We start from the raw sequence: 19,522 nt of genomic DNA on the forward strand, positions 1-19,522 counted from the left end.
TAGTTTTTTTGTTTTTTTTTGGGGGGGGGGGGGCACTTACACCAAGCCAGAAGACCTCTTAATTTGCTGTACATGATGCTTTTAGAACGACAATCAATAGCATTCTTCAATATTCCCTTTGAACATTTTGGTTATTTGGATTAAATAAATAATAAGCACTATCCTCTGCATGCAAAATCTGCCCTTTCCTGTCATTGGTTTGTTACCTGGTGGTGTTCACCTTTTATGTGTTCATCCATGATTATTTTATCAGTGTACTCCTTATGTACTTGTTTTGTTGCATTGTGTAATTATGCTTTTGTTTTGTCAACCCGTACATGCTATTCGGAATAACATTGTTTTTTGTCTAGTTCTGCAAATTGTCTTCTTCTTTTTTTTAGTTTCCATTCCTCATTTCTGATGAAGTGTTACAATGTATTAATACGCTTGTATTTTTTTTGCTTGTGTTTTTACACCTGCTATAGACTGTAATCTATATGATAATGATTATTGTAAATGGCAAAAATAGTCGCAAGAATCGAGATATAAACCATGAACTATAAGGTGGTCACTCCACAGAGAGCTGTGAATGGGAGTTTTTTTTTATGTATGTGTATGTATTTAAGCAAACATGTACTTAGTTGATGGCTTAGAAATACAGAGCCAGCGAGTGTGTGTGGGGTTTGAGAGTTTGGGTTGCCATATATGGCTACCGTATACTGAGGCCACAATGGTTGTAGGGATCTGGATTTTCCAATTGGCTTGGATCTGGCAGAAATAATCTGTTACAGCAATGCACAATGGGAATGTGTGCAAAAGGTATATAAGCTGGAATAAATAGAAATGAACTTCTCATAAATGATAGCCTAAGCAAAAATGTAATTTCCTACTTCTGCCAAAAGTTCCTGATTTCACAAGATTTTAGGATTTAATAACAGCGAGTTCCGGTGCTTGTTCTTCGAAATTAGAGGCTACTCATAACACAATGATGCGATCGTTGATGTTGGCTGACCCACCCAGAAAAGCATTCTGTGGGAAACCTTCTGCTATCGACATAAGCCTCAGTCTTTTCCTTTAGAAGCAGTAATATGATGTTTAAAACTCAAATTTTTTTCTGAGAACAACAACGATATTCATGTCAGAGCAAAATCATCGAAAGTGTTTGGCGATTCAAGCTTGATTTGTAGGATTTGTACTCGCATAAGTATGCAAACTTCACTGAGTAGCCAACGGATTCTGAGAATGTAAAGAACAGTTTTTGGATGGCTGATGCACTAGAAATCATGTGCTTTAAGATGTGTCTTTTTCAGGAACAGTAAAGAAAGCGGCTTTACGGTTGTTTTTAAAGAATCCCAAACTATGTTCTGGCAGAATTGGATTGTGTAACAAAGTAAGGAAGTTAAACAACCAGTTGACCTCACCAGAGATGATAATTGAGTCACATCATGACACGTTAATTAACGGAAAAAGCTACAGATTGTCTAGTTCTCGGTACACTCTTACACAAAAAACTCAGGTTCTTAGTTAAAACTAAATTCTTGAATGGGTTAAAACTTCATGGGCATGGTTCAAAACCCTTTCCGACAATGTACATACCGTAAACAGTGTGGGTTCTCTATTTTATTGATTCGTCTCCAAACCCCCCTGTCCTCTACATCTGCCTTTATCAAACCAACTACCTCCATGTCTTCCCTCACTACATCCATAACCCTCCTTCTTAGCCTCCTCCTTTACGCCTTCCTGGTGGCTCTATCCTCAGCATTCTTCTACCGATATACCCCATGTCCCTCCTCTGCACATGACCAAACCATCTCAATCGGGCCTCTCTCACTTTGTTCTATTTATTTCAGTGAAGCTGCTGTGTAAAGATGGTGAAGAATAATATTTTACCTGAGAGCAGCAGTCATGATGCAGCTGGCCTCCGAACACACACATGAGCTGGTGTCATGGTTCATACCCAGGTTATGTCCCATTTCATGGGCCAAAGTGGCACCTACAGCTATGGCACGTGGATTATGGTCCTGAGGGCAAAAACAGAGGACCTGCATTAGTTTCTGAGATGTCATGAGAATATTGGAAGGTTAGTAACAAAAAAGTTCCGTACATTACAAGACTGAAAGAAAAAGTCGGGCTTAATTTTCCATTGACAACGTGATATAATCATACAGGGGAGAGTGTTTGGGCTGAATTGTAGCCGTGGTGTTGCTAATGGAAGCGTGATTCAGGACTAGGTGCTATCATCATTGATCATCTGATTTTTCAGAAACAGATGAGCTTGCAAAAAGGGATTGGCAAAGACACAAAGGTGCTAATATTTTTATTACTTGCACTTCTGCAATCCATTGACGTCAAGCATCTGGACTTTTCAGTACCTGGATGACGCCTGTTGAATGCCCAGAGCACAGAGTTCCGATAAACGCCAGTCCCACCGTCGAACCTTCAAAGTCAATCCCACTGAAATATGAAGACGTATATATTTACTTTGTACTTCCAAAACTATCCACAGACTATCTATCAACACAATTTTAATAATATCCTCAAAAAAATATATTATTAATATAATAATCGTTTAAAAAAATGCTTTGGTCAGCCGATAACAATTTCGGTTAGAGTAAAAAAACACACGTGATCAGATGAGCGTTGTCGTGCTTCTGCTGCTTGCTGAGTTCACGATTTCTCCAGGTGGTAAATGTATCCAGCGTCTGGCCGGCCGGTGCCGTCACGACGATCTTGTCAGAGTCTGTCCACACGATCAGACCGACCAGAGCGATAAAAGTGTTCAGCGGTTTGTACACCTGTAGACACACAGGCAGTTATAGACTTCAATAATAATAAATCAAGACAAGAATTGTCTTAAAACAATACAAAAATTGCTTTTTTCTTCCCTAAGTATGCAACAATGCAAGACCTTTCATGCAAAACCTTCAAAATTGCTCAGTGAAACCGCATGCTGCTGGATTTCTGACTGTTTTTATGTCCTTTCTGGTACATTGAGATTCATGAGTAGCCGTTTAAAGGTACTTAACATGAAACGAACATAACACATTTGTATAAACACAGCTAAAAATGTATTCTACATCTCGACATCTCCGTTAATGCAATAAATCCATAAAACCAGCAATCCACCAGTCATGTAAAAACTCAAATATATGTTAAATGATGAGAAAACAAAAAAAAAAGGCCTTATAACCCCAAAGAACCATCAACTGAAGAAACCTGTGTGAGAGAAGTGAAAGTTGCATTTTGGGAGTGTAGAGCCACAAATACTGTAGAGCTGACCCATGCCAACATTCATATATTTAGATTTTAAAATCAACCTAAACCCTGACAGAAAGCCGATTTATAGTACAGTAGGGATTCTAAAACAGAAATACTATATTCTGTGTTAGCTGACTTGACCACCAAAACATAAAACACTTTGGATCTTTTTGGGCTAGAACTTTCTGTCTACAACAATTTTACTATAAAAGAAAAGCCATATAATTCTACAAAAAATAATTGATAAATGTTTTTATTTTAATTTATATACACGAATAACACGAGCCCAATCGATTTTATAAACGGTCTGCGGTAGCGAACAAATTTGTAATATTTACAGGCAACAAAAAAAAATCTATCCGGAATGTTGTGACTGAAATTTACCACAGGAAGTAAAACTTTGGGCCATGAAAATCATTTTTCTATTACCAGATTTGTTTGCAAAACACAAGGTTGCTTCTGGTGAGAAACTACAACGAAACAAAGTGTGTGAAATCAAGATTATGAAGTAAATTTATAAATAAAGTGGATGAAAAAACAAAAACTGGTAAATTTCCAGTAATGCAGCTCAGCTATTACTGAAAGTTAATTTTTCCGACTTTTAAAGGGCAACATTATATGGTGTGGCTTAAAAATAAACATGTGACTTGATAAACGAATGCATGATCTGGTATATAAAATCACAAATCAGTCACAAGCTCATTGTCAACTCAGGCCTGGGGTAACACTGGTGTGATGTCATGTTTAATAACACAAAAGTTTTCCAAGGCTTTTTGTCTCTTCACTGCGTAGCTCTTTTTAAAATAACAAAAAGTGTAATCCTACTCAGGCCAAGCATCATAAAGCACAAACACTTGGTAGATCTTGTTTGCTATTCATTAGTGTTGTAGAGTGAAATAAACTCGGCAAGCACACATGATTGGACATGATGCCTTGGGACAATACATCATGTCTTAAATCACTGTAGAGTCCTTAAGGCTATTTAAACTTTCTGAAAATGTAACTAAAGTACTAATGAAAGTACTGAACTACTAGTAAAGCGTTCCTGAAGTTCTGAAAGCACTATGATTAAAGTAGGATTCAAGCACTTCTAAAGTATTTGAACCAGGACTGGAGTTATTAAAACACTACTGAAGTTATGAATGGACTCCCGAAATTCTTTCAGCACTACTGAAGTTTTTGAAGGACTACCAAAGTTCTTACCACATTACTGGATTTCCTACAGCACACCTAAAAGTTATAAAATCACCACAGGAATTTTTTAATGCTAATGACATTTATGCTACTGAGATTTGCTACTGAAATGTGACAGAAATGCAAACTAAATGTATTATATCCTGTAGCTACAGTGTAAATATTGCTTTTAGCTGTACGAAACTTGGAAAACGCTCCATGTACTGAGCTTCAAAGCACTGACTTGCCAAATCCATATCATGCTCAAAAAAAAATTAGGCTGGGTGAGAACAGGATGTGGATTTCAATGTTGCAAAATAAAAGCATGCTGTCCAATAATTCCACTGTGGATCCACTGCTTGACCACCGTGAAAAACCGACGAGTTCTGTGACTTACAGCATTGACAAAGTTGACGATCTCGAAAATCCGCATTCGCACTTTGTTGACATCACTGTCCGTCTTCCGGTACTACGCAAGGCACAAATCAGGGACAGGGGTTAGTCATGGGCATGTTTGCACACAGAAACAAAGAGACAGAGATTGGTAACACTACGATTAGATTGAATAGGCACAAATTGTGTGATCATAAGTTTGCTTTGTCATCATCTGAGGTTTAAAACTGTGGTAGCTAATTTAAAGAAGAAGAACTCGCTGACCTCGGTTACGCTAGTCAGCACTAGTCTTGAACAAAAAACGGAACATGATTCGATCTTTCGTTATGGAATAGCGTGTCTGCCACTTACGTACCATTCTGTTGTCCGCTACAAGGATTAGCTCATTGTACTTTTGTTGCTGGAGCATTGTTGGTCCCTAACCAAGAGGGAAGACAAAAACAAACAAAAGCAGAGCTGTCAGCTGGTTAGTGAATTAATTCCCCCCCTACTACATGAACTAGCGCTGGTTCGACCGACAGGTTCTTATCTGAGGTGCCTAATGTTTTGCTAACTGATACTTATGGAAAGTTTTCCTCATGTGAGAGGGCGCCATTTTCTTCACACGTTCGCCTCCAGTAAACGCTAATCCACATACGGGCGTGTTTTTCATGCGGTGACAAAAAAAGGAAACCGGAGAAGCTGGACGCAGACAGCAACCCGAGTTCAGGGCTCAACTCACCGAAGCATTATTTGATTAACAAATACATCTAAAATAAACAGTTCTTGTATTAAAAAGTATAAGGCAAAACACATCGTTTGTCTAGCAATATATCAGATCAAGCGAACTGTACAAGCGACATAATCAGGATACACCAGATGCACCAGGAGATTTTTGCTAGTTCTTTCAGTTCTTTGAAATGGCTATTGCTAGCTATCTCTGTCTGACTTAAAGCCCATCAACCTATTTCTTTCATGGCATGGCTTTTTCAATCTACCACTCATGTAATATTTCCTGGCTCTCTTCCACACCACAGGCGTAGGCTAGTTCACGAGGATCACAATGAGCACAGCAGAAGGCAACAAGAAGTTTGGGGTTAACGTGGATGAGACAGAGGGAGTCAGTGATGGAAACATGACTGAAAACAGAGACGTTTCTGATCACCATCATCTTTTCTCTGCTTGTGTTCTATATGGTGGATGTTCAGCCTGGATACATTCCATAATTTACAAAATTTGAAATTCTTTTGTATTAATATATTAATATGATGTGAACTTGACACAAACAGGTAGTAGTAATGACCTATTTTTTACATGTTAGAACCCAAACTTCTTTACTTTAACTCGAGTGTAGTCAGAACTTCAACTTTTACCAGAATCTTTTAAAACATAAGTATCTATACTTCTACTTCGGTGAAGGATGTGTGTACTTTTGCCATCTCTGCTTGAAGCAACAAAATGGAAATGAATTGCTAGTTGGAAGCAAAGTGGGGAACTGAAGCCAAGGACCTCATGAGTTTGGTCTGAGGAATCGTTCAAGGTCTTTCAGTTTAGTTGCTTTATGTTTTCCTATTTGAATTGCAAATAATTGAAAGAATCTGCCCAGTTTTTCACGTCCTGGTGCAACCGTAGCATCATATGTCCTCGCTCAAAACATAATACCATAAGTCACCAGAATTGAGAACCAACTTACAGAAGAGCGTGATTTGGACTTGCTGGTGTAAATGGGGAAATCCACAGGTTCCCAACTGGTATTTGTGACACCGCACGTAAGTGGAGTATCGGTCACGTCATCAAACTTCAACACCGCATGGTCATCTGTGTTGTTCTCGGACAAAGGCTCAATAAGATACTTCTGCTCTGCTGTTTGGAAGTAACCTCTGGAAAAGGATGTTTTTTCATTGAAAAAGGGTCAAAAGTCAAAAGCGGTCATTTCATTTTCTCAGGAAATGAGACTTACCGTAACCCGTCGCAGGTGCTCACGCTGACCATCGACTTGCTGTCGTTCACAATCTTCCCATGATAGTAGCAGAGATCCTGAAAAAAAATGGGGGCGCATTATTATACGGATACGTAGACGAAAGCGAAAGAACCGCGCTTGCAGTTGACCTACCAAATCACGGGGTTTGGTTACCACAGGGGTCCCGTCGTCCATGTAGTACGTTTCCGTGTAGTCTTCGGTTAAAAAGTCACTGCAGGACCACACACAAATCATAATTAATAAATAAACAAAAAAAATAAATTAACATATTAGAACTAATTCTGATAATAACAATAAATAAAAATAACAATAAAAAAATTAAAACGTATAAGGATAAAATAACCCTAAATCTATAAATAAACGAACAAATCATGAAGAAATAAATACATAGTTATAAATAAATCAATAATAAATTCATGAATAGATACATATATAAAAATGTATTTATAAAAAAAAAACTCAAATAATAATGCAAAATAAACCAACATACAAATAAACAAAGAAATAAACAAAGAAATAATTTACAAATAACTACTTTATAAAAAAATTTACTACTTTTACAACTAATAATAAGTAAATAAACAACAAATAAATGGTACAAATAATTATTAATTATTAATAATAAATAGAGTTAATTTAAAAAAATGGCCTACTTACAAGCTTTAACAATTTGTTCAAGGACAAAATAAAGCTATAATAATAATAATAATAATAATAATAATAATAATAATAATAATAATAATAATAATAATAATGATATAAGAATGTAAAACAAAACCAAAAGAATGTTATTATATAATCCCATTGATCTGGATTTTAAAACAATACCCTCACTAGCACTGTCTCAAAAAAATAATTTCACAGATCCAGAAAATATTTGTTGAAATATGAATTAAAAGCGCTCAAGATGGGTTCTAAAGTTTCAGGAAGACATGCATGAAAGAAACCCTTTAATGCTTAGTGAAATCTCGTACTGTAGTCAAAGCAGTTCCCGGCGTGCTATGCAAAAGTGAGGCAGAACAACAATGATACAATCTTACATTCTTTTCTACTCCAGCGTGCGAGCTGCAGCATGTTCAACCACGTTTGCGCAACCAATTTAGCAGCAGGTTATGTTTGTTTGCTACAAACTACTACAAACACCGTAGTAAAGTAGTCGGTAGTTCCGAATAAAAACCAGGAAGAAATAAAACGGGATGTACATTTACGTTTTGCTAACTTTTCTGCGTAAAAGGGCGGGATTTTGATCTTAACGTTAACGTTCATTAGTTGCATCGAAATCGTACCTTATTGTACAATCGGTTTGTGTTTTTACTCTAGAGACTCACAAATTTGCAAGCTAGTTTTGTAATTGTGGAGCAATTTGACCACGTTTGCCAAAGTTCAATGTGGGATTACTTACAATTCAGTTTTCTCTGAAGGTTTTCTCATGTATCTTCTCAGGGAGTTTTTCTTCAATTTGTAAATAAAGAGATTTTGTAGATTTGAATTTAAGCTATTAAGCAAGTCAAATTCTACTCAATACGATTGAACTCTCGGCTTGCTTTCGATGTATAACAGAAATAAAAGATCAAGCTCACTCATTTCTCCGTAGAAGCATTTCGATGGGTTTCCCGCCCAGTGTCATAGCGTACCTCGCCGTTGCAGGTCTGCCGGGCTAAAGAGGAGATTCGATTCAAAATCAGATGACTAAATGATGGAAAACAAAGTTGAGCAGGACACTTCTAAAGGCACTCGCTGAAAACTCTTACCTCTACATCTCTTTTCTGAAGGTCGTGTAGGAGGAAGGGCCGAACCACCTCCAAGACCTTTACTCCATTTAGTGTAAAACAACCTGTGAATGGAAAAAAATTCCAGCATTAGATTTGTGTGTAACAAGAAGTAGCCTAAATCATAAAAAAGCTAAAGAGTCTGAATAAAAACAAACTGGAATTTTTTCTAACAAACATTTTTGTTTGGATGACTAAGGTTTTGGCTGCCATTTTTGTGTGAGGTAATAATTTTGATGCTAATGCTACCAAGTACCTGATTTTTTTTGGGTTAGTGTTATACAATAACTTATTTGTGGAAATCTATTTGATTTTTTTTGTTCCTCACTGCCTCATTTTTCATGTGATTGTTACACAGTGCCTTGATATTTATGAGGGAATACGACACAGTGAATTTATTTTTGGAGGGAATACTATAAAGTGACGCATTTTTTTTTCTGAATAACTGTTTGACAGTACCTCATAATTTTTTTTATTTTTGTGTGAAAATGACAAACATTACCTTATTATTTGTGAAAAGGTTTCTTAGTGCCTCTTTTTTTGTGGGAATGGTACAAAGTGCGGTATTTTTTTGAGGGAACGCTACACTGTTCCTTGCTTCTTTTGAGGTGCCTCGTTGTTTTGGCTCAACGTCATACAGTGACTTAATATTAGACTTAATGTTTCTTGATTGTTTCTCCTCATTTTTCAAGGGAATGTTACGCAGTGCCTAATTTTTCAAGGGAATGTTACGCAGTGCCTCATGTTTCAAGAGAATGTTACGCAGTGCCTCATTTTTCAAGGGAAATCTACGCAGTGCCTCAGTTTTTTTTAAGGGAATGTTACGCAGTGCCTCATTTTTTAAGGGAACGTTACGCAGTGCCTAATTTTTTGAGGGAACGTTACGCAGTGCCTAATTTTTGAAGGGAATGTTACGCAGTGCCTCATTTTTCAAGGGAATGTTACGCATTGACTTTTTTTTAAGGGAATGTTTCGCAGTGCCTCATTTTTGGAGGGAACGTTACGCAGTGCCTTATTTTTCAAGAGAATGTTACGCAGTGCCTCATTTATCAAGGGAATGTTACGCAGTGCCTCATTTTTCAAGAGAATGTTACGCAGTGCCTCATTTTTCAAGGGAATGTTACGCAGTGCCTTATTTATCAAGGGAATGTTACGCAGTGCCTCATTTTTCAAGAGAATGTTACGCAGTGCCTCATTTTTGGAGGGAATTTTACGCAGCGCCTCATTTTTCAAGGGAATGTTACGCAGCGCCTCATTTTTCAAGGGAAATCTACGCAGTGCCTCAGTTTTTAAGAAAATGCTACGTAGTGCCTTAATTATTTTTTTTTTGTGATTGTTACACAGTGCCTCAGTATTGTGAAAATGTTACTCTAACTTTATTTATTGTGTACTTAGTGCCTCAGTAATGAGCTTTTGATGGTTATATTTTATGACAGCTTTTCCTAGATTGCTTTCTATTCCATGAATTAATTATTACCAGACAGACAAGAGACTATGGAGGGACTTTTTTTAGGTAGCAAAAAAATATAATTTGACTAGCAACTTCTAACACTTGTCTGTGGTCTCTCATGCTTAGAAATGTTGATTTCTGAGAAAATGTTTAACTTTGTGTTTGTGGAGTTAAATACATAAGTCTTTTGGCTTCTGTTTGTATTAAGGTAGTTAAGGTAGCACTGGGGGCAGATGGTTTGACCAACCGACCGACTTCTGGCATTTTGGTACAGATTGTTAATCTTTGATGATCTATTTCCTCCATGCTAATATAATCATGGCAGGATAGCTCAGAGTTTAGCAGTTTAACCCTTAAATGCATGCTTTCATACCACAAGGAATCTGAATAGCCAGAAAGAAAGCCCATTTATGGGTATTTGGACACTGGACTTTTACAGAAATATGTGGTTCTTCTCTAAATTGTTGGCACAAAGTTGGAGATACACAATTGTATTCCTAAATACAATTGGAAAACACAAACTAGGAGACCCAAACCTGTTCCAGCATGGAACACCTTGATGAAGATATGGCTTATATGGGCTGGAGGTATGTGAAAGATCTTGAGTGGCCTGCTTTAGAGCTCTTTATCTCAACCCTTTACCTCAACATCTCAGGCATCCTCACCATACATCAGTATCTGACTTTGTGACTGAGTTATTTACTCCAAAATCAAGAGGAACATCTTCCCAGAAGAGTGGTGGTTGTTCTAACAGCAAATGGGAGCTCAATGCGGAATGGGACGTTCAAAAAGATTCACATATCAATCTAAAACTCAGGTGTCCACCAAAAGTATATAATCCATGAGTCTGCTTTTTAGTCACTTTTTGTTCATGTGTCTAGACACACTTCAAGAAAACAGGAAACATACTGAAAGCAACCTAAGACCGTTGGTTTATCTGACCTGTGCTTATGTGGGAATGGTTCTAAAAGGGAACTGCAGATCTTTTACATTAGCTCTTAGAATCATGTGATGACCTAAATGACAATGGGTTTCATAGTCACTACAATCGTTGTGGCTGATGGTTTCTTATCAGATCTGTATTTAAAATCCTACTCGATGAATCATCAGGTGGACCTTTGCTGTTTAAAAAGGTTACACTTCACCCATATTGCTTCCCGAAGCTGGCGCATTCTTTTTTTTTTCTTTTTACGTTAATCATTACAAAGTGATAATGTTAACGCTAAACTCTGACACACCCTACTACCTACAGTCATGCTGTAATGAATCAGGAAGGGAGGATCAGCAAGAAATTGAAGAAATCCCTACAAATTTACTGCTGAAACAGTCAATAAATGTTCCTGGATGTTCCTGTTATTTATATTATACTAGCTGTGTATTGAATGGTCAATATCTTGTATTCTGGATTGAAAAAAATATCACAGGTAACGTTATATCACAAGGTCCACATCTGGCCCCAATTTGTAGTTATAATATCCTTCACCCTTCTGGGAAGATGTTCCAGATCTACTGATGTAGGTGAGCTAAAGAGAACTGGGGTGAGAATAGGGTTGAGTTCGGAGCTCTATAGCAGTCCAAGATCTCAAGATCTTCCACACACTTCCAACCTATCTAAAGCATATCTTCATGGAGCCGGCTTTGTGCACATTGTCACTGGAACAGGTTTGGGTCTAGTATTTCAAATGAAGGGAAATTTTAGTTCTTCGTCCAAAGACGTCCTGTACAAGAGTTTTTTTTTTCTTTTATAAAGACAACAATTTCCTGCTGATCCTCTCTGATTCATTGTGGTGTGACTGCAGGTAGAAGGGTGTGTCATTGTTTTTTTTGTACCTGTCACTTTAAAATAATCATAATAGTAGCCTGGAAGAATGAAGAATCTCATTATCTCAACAGTATAAAGCACAAAATATTCCCAAGCACTGCGGTTCATTTTGCACAATCGGTGGATGTGGAGAGGGGATTGAAGCAGATGGGAAAGTTGACAAAGTGCGTAAGTGGTTTGCAGCACTTTTGTGCCTAAACAACACACACACACACAGCATGCACACAAGCAGAAGTTGCACGTGCAAGTTCATAGAAGAACTCATTGTTACTGCCTTAGTGTTTATGTTGAAAAGACACACCATGATTTCACCAACTCACCCATTTTTAAGCACGTTTTACTTGTAAAAACTCAAAGCATAAAGTATTTTGAATCAATATTTAAAAATAGGCCAAAGAAAATGATCATGGTGGCATAAATAAACCAGTTGAGTAACAGCAGCTCCTCTATGGTAATAGTCAGATGTAAATTAATCGGCCATTGTGTCAAGCCATAAGCCGGTATCCAGTGTCTTACCTGCTGGGACGGATGACACTGAGAGGATGAGGACCCATGCTAGTAAGCGTCCGGTTGCCATTGTCGAGCCTGGACACCTAATGAAAGGCGAGAGCTGCCTGAGCTCGACCTTATGGGTCACCTGTGTCGAGCCAGTGCAGCTCCGCCTCCTACAACCTCCAGTTCTCAGAGCCTTTAAGGAAGTGAGCAAGAGAGTCGCGGTTTGTGTTCAAACACGCCTCCGAGGCAGCGCGAGGCACAGGCATGCCGTGACGCGGTGCACCGCTCGAGATCTGCTTCAGTCAGTGTTTAGTGTAAACATCAAAGCCAGCCCGTGGTCGACAAAGTCAAGTTGGGCGTTTCATCTTCCTGTCGTAATTCACGTGGAAACGGTTCGGAACACAGTGCAGGGGATTGTGCAGATTCTTGCACTGAATGCTGTTAACTCTTTAGCTTGCAGACTTACAGTCCTCATACACTTCTGATCATAGCACAGTTTATACTGTACATTCTCAGACCTGATTGGTCAGAAGATGTTGGGTAATCCATGTATTCCTTTCTTGATGCATTTTTGTCTCGTGGCCCGTTTTCCTGGGATCGGCCCTGGACCCTTACCAGGATGAGCTGAAAGGGAGTGAGTGAGAGCAAGCAAAAATTATATAACTGGTTTCTATGGAACCAACCTATACTAGTATCTGTAGGTCAAACGCTATATATACATTTCTTTGTTGATATATATTCATTTGTTTTAATTGGAAGAAGTCTCCAGTTTCATTACTGAGGAAAATCTGTGACAATGGAAAAGAAACCCGATATGGCGATGGACTTTTGGAGCTGTTTCACGACATACCAATAAACAAGCAAAAAATTCAAGTGTTCTTGAATTAAAGTATTTTGATTAATGTTTACAGAGCACTTCAGAGTAATAATGACTATCATTACACAATAATTACTCTTTAATAAACATACAGTAATACTAAGGCAGGAGTTAAGCCTGTACATATCATTCTTCAATAGTCAATCACTGGTGTCTATGATCTTCCAAGTCATAAACACATTAACCTACCTTGGTTTTGAGATTCTTTTAGCCGTCCCCAAGCAGTTCGTTCCTCGGCACTCGTACTGCTGACTCTTCACTTTCTGCACTCCCAAACTGGTTCGATCGTGCTGGTTAAAATGGGAATTTTTTTCTGCTTTCTGCTTCTCTGGCTCTTTCAGCTGTTACTCATCGACAGTCCAAAGGCAGTTTGGCACCAATGAAGCAATAAACTTTTGCCCTTTTGGACACTTCGCCCACTGCGCTGCATTATTTTGCATTTTCCGAAACATAAAGAGCAATATAAAAAGGAAGCTATTGTGCTATGTCTTGCACTGTCAAAAGAAATGTGTATGCAGCAAAAAATTAAGTGCTTTGTGTTTTTCTCTTATTGGGAATATTATTAATAGAATCTCAAGCCTGGAAATGTAGTCTTTTCCCAGAACGCTTGGCATTAGACAAGATTTTATATATCCTATTTAATGGCTTATGTCAATGCTTTAGCTACTTTTAACTGTTCCTTCATACATTCAATTGTATATTCATAGTTGTTTTGGTGAAAGATCCATTGAATATGAATAAGTCCTCATTTATTGGTATTCCAAAACATCTCCCATACCACCAGCAGCAGAACGGCCCTGAAGTATTAATGATCCAATAGTGGTTTTCCAGTCCAAGCAGTCATCATTCCACCATTCCAGTCATCATTCCACAAAACCATATGCAACGATCCTTTGCGCCAGTCAGGCATTAGCAATTAAAAAAAATCAAGAATGTGAATGAGGAAGAATCATTGCTTGCATGAGATCAAGTTCTTGAAGAAAGTAGATGGCAGAAAAAGATTACTGTCATTTGAGGTCAACATGGAGGAAGTTGCATCTGATTGAGATTTTTCATCCTCTAACTTGCTCCTCAGTGGGGTTTTTTTCACGTTCGATCTGGTTGATAATCCCATATTCCTCACTGAATGGAGTAGATGACTGGCTGAATGGACTTGCCCACTGGTTAAAGGGTCTATTTGACCTGCTTTATTGTCTTTTGCAGTTGAAACATAAATGCAATCCCTCTATTTCATTCAAACAAGTAAACCAATGCTTGGCCATCGTCGGCTTCTGCCATGGCCGACCCCCCAAGCACTTGTATGAATGAGCGCTCTGACAATAGACTTGACATCTGAATGGTGTAGTGTAATTTTTCAGGCATGAACACTATAGGCTTGACTATAGGCAGGTACTGTAGATACGGCTCCTTGAACTTCATTATGCTAAATTGAACCCATGCTAACCTAGGATTGTTTTCCACATACCAGTCAGGGTTCATCGTTCATTCAGGAAGGGTTTATTCAGGAGCTAGATGAGCTCCAGTACCAGAAGGAATGCAAATCATGAGATCCTTGAACTTGCTTCACCCTTTGGCTCGTCATCAAAAGACCAGCGCCAATGTTTTAGATTCCTCAGTTTACTGATAAGATGGATATTTTAACCGATATAGCATGAAAACAGTTACGGGTCAATTATCAACACAGTGGGAGTTTTTTTCTTAAACAACACCTGCCTGGGTGAAGCATGAGGAACTTGTGCAGGTGTATTGACATTACTAATAAAACACTCGCCTTGCACACGTGATAATGTACATTTCCTTAGTGATTCGACATGAGTACAACCGAGTCACAGGGAATGTTTGCTCTGTGTAAATAGTGCATAAATGCCTACTGTCCAAATGAGCATGACAGAGTGACTCATCTGATAATAGTGTCTGACACAAGGATTTAATGACCATTGATTTCCAATTCCTGAACCATGAACATGCACTACGTAAGCTTAGCATATGTTTAATTTCATCCAAGCATTTTAAAGAATAACCCATAAATTCGTACCAGTCTTATCTCACCAATTAATAACTAAATTGTTTCAAATCTGCTTTGAATAGCAGTGCACATGAACTTAAATCATCTCTCAGAATTGTTACGAAGTCAGCCGTTCTTGCCTCAAAAGGGAAGTTCCACAGTTTCAGGTTGTGACGTACTGTATTGCGGTTCATTTTTAGATGACGTGAGTGCTGGTGTTCCAAAAAAATCATCCTCAGTCTGACCATGTTCTGACCACGTTGCATGTGTAACACCTTCATTCGGGAAGTCTATACTAAATGTTTATCAGAGTTCGCCATCAACTAGAACCAACCGGTCTAGTTCAGAGTATTACTAATATTATTTTACGAATCTCAACACCAGTGATAGATCTCGCTCTGAAGCTCAAAATCTTCTCAGGAGCTCTTTCAGGAGTGACTTCCATTTTTGAGAAATGGAACAAGAATGGAACCTTCCAATAGGTCAATCTTATAACTAGGACTAGACCAAAAGGGTTTTGCTGAGGGGGTGACCAAGAAGCTGTCGAATCTTACTGAGCTTCAGATGTCCAGATATGAGAACCTTGATGGTAGAGTGGGCAAATGGAAGTCATTCCTGAAATTAACTAGATGTAAAGGAGATGTAACTTGTTTGGCTGAATGGCAAAACAGATACTTTTGCAAAACAGTCAATGCTTATCATCTAGCCAAGAGGACAAGTTTCTGAATGTCCTTGAATGTACCAAAGACCAACAGTGAACCTGATAGAACATCTACTGTATATATGGATTGTACCTAAAAAAAAAAAAAAAAAAGTTCACAGATGGTGCTAAGAGAAATGGGGAAAACATCCTATACATAGATAATTGCAAACGTTTTCATCCCCCACATGGATTTTGGCTGTTAGGAAATATCCATTTTCTGGAAACGTACAAATGAACACAGTTTGGTGAATACATATGATTTATTGTTGTACTATAAATAGTGTTTCTGTTACTGTACTAGACAAGGTTTCTGCCAAAGGTCATCATGTTGTATTGTTTCATCATCTTCGAAATCAGACAGAGCTAGGACATGCACAGTAACTCGAGAAGAATTTAACTCCTCCTGAAAAAATATAGCATAGTTTGTTGCCCCCTAGTGAAACATTGGAACTAATCGAGTAAATAAAGACAAGCCATGAAATTGTCATAAATCAGTTCCATTGAATAAACTGCTTTCTAATATATATCTGTGACATGAGTACATGTATTTGCATGGAAAAATTAAGGAAACAGATTAAAGAACAGATGGTTTTGATTGATATGGGTGGTTTGCTTGGGTTTGGTTTAGTTGGTTTGTTTGCTTTGGTTGGTTTAGTTTGGTTGGATTTCTGTTTAGTTGGACATTTGGTGCATTGATTGTTTGGTTTGTTGAACTGGTTTAGTTAGGAATTGTTGGTTTAATCCTAAATTGTATTATTTGATTTAGAGTGTGTGAAGATTTGTTGCATAGGTTGGCTTGTTTTGATTGATTTGTTTGTATTGAATGATTTAGCTTGGGTTGGATTGGTTCTATTGAGCTGTTTAGTTTCTGTTCACTGTTTTTTTGGGGATCATTTTTAATGATAAAAAAATCCCGTTATCATAAAATGTTCTCATTATACCTCACCTGAAACTAAATATCCCTCAAATGAATTCAATAATACAATTTCCGTAAATTGATGACTAATATAGTCTAATTATGAGTAATTATTTAGAAAGTAGACAGTATCTATGGACACATTTGATTTAAATTTTAAATCTTGTGCTTAAAAACCTGTTAACATTTATTATGGATCTTGCACATAAATATCACAAACAACAAAACAAAACAAAAAAACCCTGAAGTGATCCATGTGATTTCTTTTTTTTAAATTTTTATTATTTATGTTTGTAATTTTAAAGAAACATGTCAATTTATCAATGTATTTTGCATTGTTTTAATCATCTTAAGTGCATGTATATATATAAAATGTTTTTTTTTTTCATTAATTTTTTCTTTTTTTTTAATTATCTAATAAAAAATATTGTATAGAGTATTTCCATTATTCCCATTAATTTTAGTATATTTTTTTGTTTATTTGATAGTATTTATAGCTCTTACATCATTTGGAGATATGCGTAGTCAATAACGAACAAAGTAATAACTTACAAACTATTGGGCGTACGAATGGTCGTTCGCAATGTGGGGATCGGCGGTATTTAAAGGCAGGTTGGCATAAGAGAACATGTTGTTTTGTTTCCCCAGATTGCATGCTTATAAGAAACCTGAGACCGAAGAGATATAAACCTGTTTGTGTCCCTGAACTGTAACCAGATACTGTAAGAAGACTGAGGACAAAAGAGTAGAAACTCACTAGTGTACCTAACGTGCTGAACATTGATGGCGATGTAAACTTATTTTTGTTGCAAAGGTGGCGATGTATAAATCTGTACTAATATCCATTCCAATTCATTCATTCATGTGCAGTCAGGGTCACAGTGTGTCCAGGGCACTTAGCAAGAAGACCTGTTGATGGGGGATCTAAACTATAGGGTTTTCAAGAGATGATCCAACAGAGTATACATTGATTCTTTGTGTTTAGACACAGCCATGGTTCTGGTAATTGAACATTTTGCACATTCGTTTAAGATCTTGTGAGAAGGTTCACACACTTTTCTCTTTTCTGAGATATCTGATCGTTTTCCAGGCTTAGTCCTCTTCAAGTTCTTCTTGTGCAAACAAAAAAGTGTAATCCTATTCAGTGCTGGTGGGGCTCTGTATGACCCTCCCACATAGACTGTTTTCTCACAATTCTCGGAAGAAGATAATAGCCTGGAAGGGATATCCAGTGTGTTAATATATAGAGAGGAACAATTTAAGGACTTTTACCAAAAACTTCTCAAAATGATTTAAAACTTAAACTTACATTAGACCTTTATGGCTGAACGGTTTGCTGTTGTTGAACTGTAAGAGAAGTTGGTTTTGAGCACATACAGTATATCTGATCATTGGTAGATGGCCACAACCTTGCAACTAAGTTGCTCAAAATGAGGTCTGAGCTCACAACCAAACATTCCTTACTCACCTGTTCGGTTTCTTCCTGCACTTAATGCAATAGACAGACACTCCGATCAAAACAGCCCCCAGTAAGACAAAGACGGCTACAGCAATACCTGTAGCCATATGTGGACCTGAAATACGAAAAGTGAAAGGTGGAAGTCATCAGTCCAATATCTCCTTCTGATCACATAAACATGGGCCAGAAACTGTTTTTTGAAACTAGAATGTGCTGTATAAAGTAACTGGAAACTAAACATTTATGAATACTAGCGCCAAAGTCTAAAATATAAAAGTTTCTGATATGTGGAATTGGGAGCTTAATGTCAGGGGCTGTGAAATTATTTTAGCAGATATCTGGAATGTGGAACTAATGGATGATACACTAAATTAAGGAAGACATTCTGCCTATAGACATCTGACCATCACAACTAGGTTCTTCCTCAAACTGCTTCCAACACATTTGGATCGAATGCCTTAGCATTACAATTTCCATTCGCTGGGACTAGGAGATCCAAACTTGTTCCAGCATGACAAGTGACATAGTGTGTTAAGGTCACAGTGGAAGAAATGGAAGAAATCATGTGTCCTGTACAGGGCCCTGACCTCCTTAACCCTTTTGAATGAACTGGAAGACTTGGACCCAAGACTTACTCATTACCTAGGTTATGGGGAGGTGGTATCTTAGTGGTTAAGGCACTGGACTTTTAATCCCAAGGTGCTACAGGTAAATTCAAATCCCAGCCATTTCTTGGAAAAAACTTGTAGAACTATGAACTTATATGAAACTATGAAGTTTGAAGATGGAAGTCATTAAGAGAAGAGAACGATTTGAACGATATGATGTTTATCAATGACTATACAGAGATCTATGAACTTTAAGTGTTCAATATTTAGGACTGGAAACTGCTATCACATGATATTTAGAACTGGGAAATACAAATGTATCCAGGATTAGGACCTAGGTAAATACTTAAGTGATTAAAAAAAAAAGTTACTTGTATCTGTAGATGGAGATCTTCTGACTGGTAGTACACAGTCAGGTGGGAGCCAGTCGGGTGCGCAAGTGCACTGCATCTTATTATTACACACCTGTAGAACACAAAATATCTCTTAGATTAGACTTTTTTATGGTTCATCATCATCATGAGCTAGCCTGTATTACAATTTATTAAAGTAAAAGGTTTTGGATCTTTTGCTTTGGGACAAAACATGGGGCGGAATGTGTCTAACAATACAAACGGAGCATATCCCGAAGAACATTCTCAGCATGAAAACTCAC

The 19,522-nt window shown here is 37.6% G+C and overlaps 1 protein-coding gene across 1 annotated transcript in view; it reads right to left on the minus strand.

The window, feature by feature from the left end:
• The window catches only part of adam28 (ADAM metallopeptidase domain 28), a 36,612-nt gene that overhangs the window by 5,814 nt on the left and 11,276 nt on the right, over positions 1 to 19,522 (minus strand). The window contains exons 18-32 of the mRNA XM_083527546.1: positions 19,239 to 19,332; positions 18,269 to 18,374; positions 18,117 to 18,147; positions 12,818 to 12,923; positions 12,321 to 12,524; positions 8,515 to 8,597; positions 8,344 to 8,420; positions 6,896 to 6,974; positions 6,743 to 6,819; positions 6,476 to 6,662; positions 5,159 to 5,221; positions 4,808 to 4,879; positions 2,605 to 2,774; positions 2,352 to 2,433; positions 1,870 to 2,000 (exon numbers count right to left, since the gene is read on the minus strand). Coding sequence (XP_083383672.1) covers positions 1,870 to 2,000; positions 2,352 to 2,433; positions 2,605 to 2,774; positions 4,808 to 4,879; positions 5,159 to 5,221; positions 6,476 to 6,662; positions 6,743 to 6,819; positions 6,896 to 6,974; positions 8,344 to 8,420; positions 8,515 to 8,597; positions 12,321 to 12,524; positions 12,818 to 12,923; positions 18,117 to 18,147; positions 18,269 to 18,374; positions 19,239 to 19,332 — 1,562 coding nt within the window. The remainder of the gene's footprint in view (positions 1 to 1,869; positions 2,001 to 2,351; positions 2,434 to 2,604; positions 2,775 to 4,807; positions 4,880 to 5,158; positions 5,222 to 6,475; positions 6,663 to 6,742; positions 6,820 to 6,895; positions 6,975 to 8,343; positions 8,421 to 8,514; positions 8,598 to 12,320; positions 12,525 to 12,817; positions 12,924 to 18,116; positions 18,148 to 18,268; positions 18,375 to 19,238; positions 19,333 to 19,522) is intronic.

The sequence above is a fragment of the Silurus aristotelis genome, assembly GCF_946808225.1.
Source record: "Silurus aristotelis genome assembly, chromosome: 23".
NCBI classification, from domain to species: Eukaryota; Metazoa; Chordata; class Actinopteri; order Siluriformes; family Siluridae; genus Silurus; species Silurus aristotelis.